An 8,699-nucleotide genomic window follows, 5' to 3' on the forward strand; every position below is an offset into this window, starting at 1 on the left:
CTGTGCAGCGCTACTGGGTGTATTTCATACACTATTTACTGCATTCTTTCTATTCATGTTGCAACTGTTGAAATCTTGTAGATGATTTATTTGTGTTTTTACATTCAATGTATGGTGATGATGTGTTCATTAAGTTTTTTTTATTAGGCTCATTTCAATCATCAATAAAAAGTTCCAGTCACTATTATTGGCATGGACAGCGCCATTTTGTTTTTCTGGTCCAAATTTGTGTAGATTGGTTGCCGAAAATTGTTTAATTATTGCGTCATAGGTCAGGTGTTGAGCATTTATCAAGTGGCTTTGGCTGGGCTGTTAAATTCAATGTGTCTATTTTGTTGTTGAATTTTAGAGGATAACTCGGGGACGGTTGGATAATGGTTGCTGAAGTCAATGCTGTCCATGCATTCTGTGGGTGACTTTTCTGTTATCTGATCTGATATTTTTTCCAGTACAGTCTTTTCATTTGCATTGTAATCGTTCCAATGTCAAAAAAACATTTCAGGGGCTGATAAACAGCTGATTAAACACTACTGACCCTTTATTGCATCACTCCTGTGTCCCTTTAAAATACTGACAGAAATTTTGGCTGGATTTGTAATCAAGGCCTTCGTGTTCCTCTTTACATATAATTTTAGGGTTAACACAATATTTTACATTTTATATTTTAATACAGAGCAAATGGTTTAATTTCTTGAATTTATGTACATCCACAAAAATTACCTTTTAAATATTTCCCTAGTGTTTAAGTGGTAAATGGTAATACACAAGATTACATTAAAACAGAAAGAAAAAAAAAATCTAAAGCTAATTAAAAGTTTGCAATCTACTTGAATTAGCAAGAAATATAATTAAACCTGAGCCAGCTGGGAGTCATTGTATCTGCACTTTCATCATATCATGGTATAAATTGATTTTATGTCACAAATAGATTTTCCTTGGTTAAAATGCTGGTAATTAAAAAGTAGTCATTTTAAGCATGTGCATAACAATAGTTTACTGTGCCATCTACTTCTTGTTCCCATCCTAGCAGAGATACTTAAAGAAGATAAATAAATTGCCTTTCTCTGTTTCTATGAAGCTTACTCATCAAAAAACCATGATAATAGTAGTGTTCTGACTAATCAGAGTTGTATAAGAGCTTATGATGATCCCACAATGTTGCCATGTCTCCGTGCTATAATGGCAAGGATAAACCAATGTATTTGTCTCATATCTATTGATGTTTTTCTATTAAAGGGACAGTCTACTCCAAAAATTTTATTGTTTAAAAAGTTAGATAATCCATTTATTATCCATTCCCTAGTTTTACACAGCCAACATGGTTATATTGACATGTTTTTAACCTCTGTGATTACCTTGTATATAAGCCTCTTTTGACACCCCCTGATCACATGGCTATTTATTTATTATCTACTGATTTGCATTTAAGCAAATTACTCATAAATAACTCCACGGGCGTGAGCACAATGTTATCTACATGGTCCAAATTAACTAGCAGTCTCCTGTTGTGAAAAGCAAATAAAAAAGCATGTGATAAAAGGCTGTCTGTAGTGGCTTAGAAACAGGCAGGAATGTAGAGGTTTGAATGTTATAAAGTATATGAATATAACAATGTTGGTTGTGCAAAGCTGGGGAATGGGTAGTAAAGGCATTAGCGATCTTTTTAAACAATAACAATTTTGGTGTTGACTGTCCCTTTATTAAATTTCGGAAACAATGGTTTGGCAAGAATATTCAGGGAAAAAAATAAAGGGATACATAAATTGTTAAAGGTAATATTTAAAGGGTTACTAAACTAATTTTTTTTGATTCAGAGAGAGAATGCAATTTTAAACAACTTTCTTATTTACTCCTACTATCAATTTTTCTTCATTCTCTTGTTGTGTTTATTTAAAAAGCAGGAATTTAAAACTTAGGAGCCAGGCCATTTTAGGTTCAGGACCCTGGATAGTGATTGCTTATTGGTGGCTACATTTAGCAAACCAATAAGCTAACATAACCCAGGTTCTCAACCAAAAATGGGCCGGCTCTTAAGCTTTGCATTCCTGTTTTTTAAATAAAGATAGCAAAAGAACGAAGAAAAATTGACAATAGGAGTAAAACAGAAAGTTGCTTAAAATTGCATGCTCTATCTTAATCATTAAAGAACAAAATTGGGTTTAGTGTCCCTTTAATTCTTTAAATTTGTTTCACACAAAATTATAAAGCTTTTCAATACATACATAAATAAAACTCACAATTTAAAAGTAACAATGAAACATTTAGGGCCAGAGTGGAGCGCTTTCTTAACGTGTACTTGTAAAGAGGCAAATTTGCCCCTTTATAGGCGCACGTTAAATAACCAGCCATTAGACGTGGCTGGATAATGCTCCCACAAGCTCGCGGTTTAACTTTGCGCTTAGCGCAATTAACCCGAGGTTAGACCTCTGGTTAATGAAAATAATGTGCCTAAATTGCCCCCAAATAAAGAGAAGAGTTCTGTAGTATTAAAAATAAAGAGGAGCATCTTTTTGTTTTAAATAAAAAAACTGCCCAAAACAGTTATAAGGGGGTAAAGTGAGGGGATGTGGGGTGCTAGAAAAAAAACTGCCTTTACATAGAGGTGAATAGGGGACTGTGTTTTTAAAAATATATATGTATAGGAACCCTCTCATGCCCCCAAATGTTCTTGCAGTCTGCCCCACATATGCACTTGTGCATGTCACATCTGTTTTTCATAAAATCCTTATAAATCTCTGATAAAATCTTACTTATCGGACTCCATGTACTAAGCAGCAGAGGCTGCTTAGGAGATCTGGCAGTGCTACAAAGCCAAGTTGTAAAATAATTTAGTGGTTTTAATATGAAAAAAAAAAAAAACATTAAGTGTAAGATATAATAAATATAAACCTGTTGCAAATTCCAGTTACTGGGCCATCCAATGGAGTGAGATTTGCACAATCTGAATTTCTTTAATTCTGTAGTGTGTTTTTACTGAACTACAATTTGACCAGGAGAACAGGTTTCCAATAGTGTGTCACACCATGTTAATGTATTTCGCAACAATAAAAAGGAATGCGTAATCACTATAATATATAGTTTTACATAGATATATGTTTGTTTGTATGTTTCACAGGTATTTCCACTGCCCAGCTGATAGTTCAGAATTAGCGTATGACCCACCTATAGTAATGAGTGCTGGAACTTTAAGTTACTGCCAGAAAGAAGCCTGGTGTAAAATGGCTTTCTATTTTCTTTCATTTTTCTATTATCTTTACTGGTAAGTTTCTGAACATTTTATACACTACTACATTGTTTATAAGTATTTCTTGTATGTACCTCCAAACCATCCAGGATATTGCAGGATTGTCAAAGATTGGGCAGTCGACCTGCTGTCCCACTTTGCAGATATAAATCCTATTCTTCAAGGAATGCCCTCACAGCACGGTCTGAATCCATCTAACATCACCCATGATGTCCCCATTCCTGCCCATAACACACCCACAATACTTGAGCCCTAACTCCACCCACAATCTACCTATGATTGCGTGTGGGTAGGTTTAATTTTGGCTTCTGCAGATATAAATTAACAAAGTTCCATTATTAGCACACTATGTAAAAATAAGCATAAATAATAATATACATCCAAGGTGATCACATATAGGACTAGATTACAAGTATAGCGGTAACTCAGCTAGAATTAAGATTTTTGCGCCAGTCAGGTTGTGCTGCTATTAAAAAAATCTGAAGTTAGAATATCGGGTGCGCGTCCATGAATTCCCCCATAGAAGTCAATGGAGAAAAAAAAAGTGGAAAAACAACCCACTCTCGCGCAAACACCATCACGTTTTCTCATTAGCGCTAACCCAACATGAAAATAGGAATATTTCATATTCCAATGTTCTTTACGTAACGGAATATGTTCTATTTATTCATAAATACATATTTCTACATACATCTGATGTTTTTTTAATGCTGTCGGGTTAGCGTACACGAGAACTTAGGCCCATTATTGAAATATTACATATAAAATATTAATAAAAATGTATATTATTAAAAATAAACATACTGTAAAATATATACTTTTACAGTATGTTTATTACTTTTTAATAATTTATATAAATTTTTATTGCATATGTGCACACACACACACACACATACATACATACATACATACATATATATATATATATATATATATATATATGTATATATATATATATATGTAGCAAAGTGTCATTTCTTAATTGTTGTCACATGAAAAGATATAATAAAATATTTACAAAAATGTGAGGGGTGTACTCACTTTTGTGAGATACTGTGTGTGTATGTATGTATGTATGTATGTATATATATATATATATATATATATATATATATATATATATATATATATATATATATATATATACATACATATTTAGACATGTGTGTGTATATATATATATATATATATATATATATTTATATATATATATATATATATATATATATATATATATATATATATATATATATATATGTCTCTCTATATTAAAGCCCTTTGACATCCTTTTTTTTTCCCCTAACACCTGAGATTTCATATAAAACTTTTTTATGCAATATTTTTTTTTAACAATTTTTTATCAGTGAGTGTTTATGGGGGATATTTATCAAAGGTCTGGCGGACCTGATCCGACAGTGCAGATCAGGTCCGCCAGACCTCGCTGAATGCGTAGAGCAATACGCTCTCCATATTCAGCATTGTACCAGCAGCTCTTGTTAGCTGCTGGTGCAACGCCGCCCCCTGCAGATCCGCCAGGCCGCCAGCAGGGGGGTGTCAATCAACGCGATCGTACTTGATCGGATTGAATTGCAGTGATGTCTGTCCGCCTCCTCAGAGCAGACGGACAGGTTATGGAGCAGAAACACAGGCCCTCAAGCTCCTTCCAGAGCTTGATAAATGGGCCCCTATGAGTGTAACTAGTTTTAAATGTATTTTAGATGTTTTTGGTGACACTTTTTATTTGAGTGTAACAGTTGACTATAGCTCTGAATTTGTGATAACCTGATGCATGTTAAATGAATTACACAAGTTTACGCACGCTACGTCCGACACACGCAACACCCGCGATAAACCCCTTATCGCTCGCTCGTAACAGTTAACGCGTCACTCGTAGTCTGGTCCTATTTAAGTTGTAATAGCCAGGTTATTATTGTGGTAATAGTGATCACCTGACATAATTTTTTTTTTTTATTTATTTGAATAGAGGATCATGGGAGCTCCATTGTGCAGATCAAAGTTACATAACTATACAGAAAGGTCCTTATTTATGTGAGGATAACCCCTTCTTTTTACTATAGAGTTTAGGAAAACTCACATAAACAAGGTTATAATCAAGAGTGTATTAGAAATTAAATTTAAAAAATGCATTTTGTTTAACATTTTTGTTACAGGTTCTTCAGATGTCATGATGTACACAATAAATAATGGTATAGTTTGAATCTGCTTGGACTCCTGAAAGAAAAAAAATGAAATATGTGTGGGTTTCCCACTGACAAATGACTTAGGGCTATATCACGAGTGGAGCGGTAATTATTGCTCACTCTCATGAAGTATATAGTTAAACACTTTATTCAAAATTAATACTGTATAAATATGATTTTTCATGTTTTGAGCTACTTAAAGGGATAGCTGAGTCAAAATTAAACTTTCATGATTCAGCTAGAGCAGGCAAATTTAAGCAACTTTTGAATTTACTCCTATTATCAAACTTTCTTTGTTCTCTTGGTATCTTTATTTTTTTGGAGGCATAGGAGCCGGCCTATTTTTGGTTCAGAACCTGAGTAGCGCTTGCAGATTGGTGGCTACATTTAGACACTAATTAGCAAGCGCTACCCAGATGCTGAACCAAAAATTGTCCGGCTCCTATGCTTACATTCTTGCTTTTTCAAATAAAGATACAAATAGAAAGAAGAAAAAATAATAATAGGAGTAAATTAGAAAGTTGCTTAAAATTGCATGCTCTATCTGAATCATGAAAGTTTAATTTTGACTAGACTATCCCTTTAACAGCAAAGCACTTACACACACACATTAGATATATACTGTATATATATATATACATACACACACATTAGATATATACTGTATATATACATACACACACATTAGATATATACTGTATATATACATACACACATTAGATATATACTGTATATATACATACACACACACACATTAGATATATACTGTATATATACACACACACACACATTAGATATATACTGTATATATACATACACACACACATTAGATAAATACTGTATATATACACACACACACACATTAGATATATACTGTATATATACACACACACACATTAGATATATACTGTATATATACACACACACACATTAGATATATACTGTATATATACATACACAAACACATTAGATATATACTGTATATATACATACACACACACATTAGATATATACTGTATATATACATACACACACATTAGATATATACTGTATATATACATACACACACACACATTAGATATATACTGTATATATATACATACACACACATTAGATATATACTGTATATATACATACACACACACATTAGATATATACTGTATATATACACACACACACACATTAGATATATACTGTATATATACACACACACACACTAGATATATACTGTATATATACACACACACATTAGATATATACTGTATATACACACACACATTAGATATATACTGTATATATACATACACACACACATTAGATATATACTGTATATATACATACACACACACATTAGATATATACTGTATATATACATACACACACACATTAGATATATACTGTATATATACATACACACACACATTAGATATATACTGTATATATACATACACACACACATTAGATATATACTGTATATACACACACACACATTAGATATACTGTATATATACATACACACACACTAGATATATACTGTATATATACATACACACACACATTAGATATATACTGTATATATACATACACACACACACATTAGATATATACTGTATATATACATACACACACATTAGATATATACTGTATATATGCATACACACACACATTAGATATATACTGTATATACACACACACATTAGATATATACTGTATATACACACACACACACATTAGATATATACTGTATATATACATACACACACACACACATTAGATATATACTGTATATATATACATACACACACACACATTAGATATACTGTATATATACATACACACACACATTAGATATATACTGTATATATACATACACACACACATTAGATATATACTGTATATATACATACACACACACATTAGATATATACTGTATATATACATACACACACACATTAGATATATACTGTATATATACATACACACACACATTAGATATATACTGTATATATACATACACACACACATTAGATATATACTGTATATATACATACACACACACACATTAGATATATACTGTATATATACATACACACACACATTAGATATATACTGTATATACACACACACATTAGATATATACTGTATATACACACACACATTAGATATACTGTATATATACATACACACACACACTAGATATATACTGTATATATACATACACACACACACTAGATATATACTGTATATATACATACACACACACATTAGATATATACTGTATATATACATACACACACACATTAGATATATACATACACACACACATTAGATATATACTGTATATATACATACACACACACATTAGATATATACTGTATATATACATACACACACACATTAGATATATACTGTATATATACATACACACACACATTAGATATATACTGTATATATACATACACACACATTAGATATATACTGTATATATACATACACACACACATTAGATATATACTGTATATATACATACACACATTAGATATATACTGTATATATACATACACACATTAGATATATACTGTATATATACATACACACACATATTAGATATATACTGTATATATACATACACACACATATTAGATATATACTGTATATATACATACACACACATTAGATATATACTGTATATATACATACACACACACATTAGATATATACTGTATATATACATACACACACATTAGATATATACTGTATATATACATACACACACACATTAGATATATACTGTATATATACATACACACATTAGATATATACTTTATATATACATACAAACACATATTAGATATATACTGTATATATACATACACACACATTAGATATATACTGTATATATACATACATACACACACATTAGATATATACTGTATATATACATACACACACACATTAGATATATACTGTATATATACATACACACACACATTAGATATATACTGTATATATACATACACACACACACATTAGATATATACTGTATATATACATACACACACACATTAGATATATACTGTATATATACATACACACACATTAGATATATACTGTATATATACATACACACACATTAGATATATACTGTATATATACATACACACACACATTAGATATATACTGTATATACACACACACACATTAGATATACTGTATATATACATACACACACACTAGATATATACTGTATATAT

At 31.0% G+C, this 8,699-nt stretch overlaps 1 protein-coding gene across 1 annotated transcript in view; it reads left to right on the forward strand.

The window, feature by feature from the left end:
• CNIH3 (cornichon family AMPA receptor auxiliary protein 3) overlaps positions 1 to 3,500 on the forward strand; it is a 331,985-nt gene extending 328,485 nt beyond the window's left edge. The window contains exons 5-6 of the mRNA XM_053712787.1: positions 3,116 to 3,259; positions 3,344 to 3,500. Of these exons, the coding sequence (XP_053568762.1) occupies positions 3,116 to 3,259; positions 3,344 to 3,500 (301 nt within the window). The remainder of the gene's footprint in view (positions 1 to 3,115; positions 3,260 to 3,343) is intronic.
• Positions 3,501 to 8,699: the final 5,199 nt, after the last annotated feature.

The sequence above is a fragment of the Bombina bombina genome, chromosome 4 (assembly GCF_027579735.1).
Source record: "Bombina bombina isolate aBomBom1 chromosome 4, aBomBom1.pri, whole genome shotgun sequence".
Classification (NCBI taxonomy): domain Eukaryota; kingdom Metazoa; phylum Chordata; class Amphibia; order Anura; family Bombinatoridae; genus Bombina; species Bombina bombina.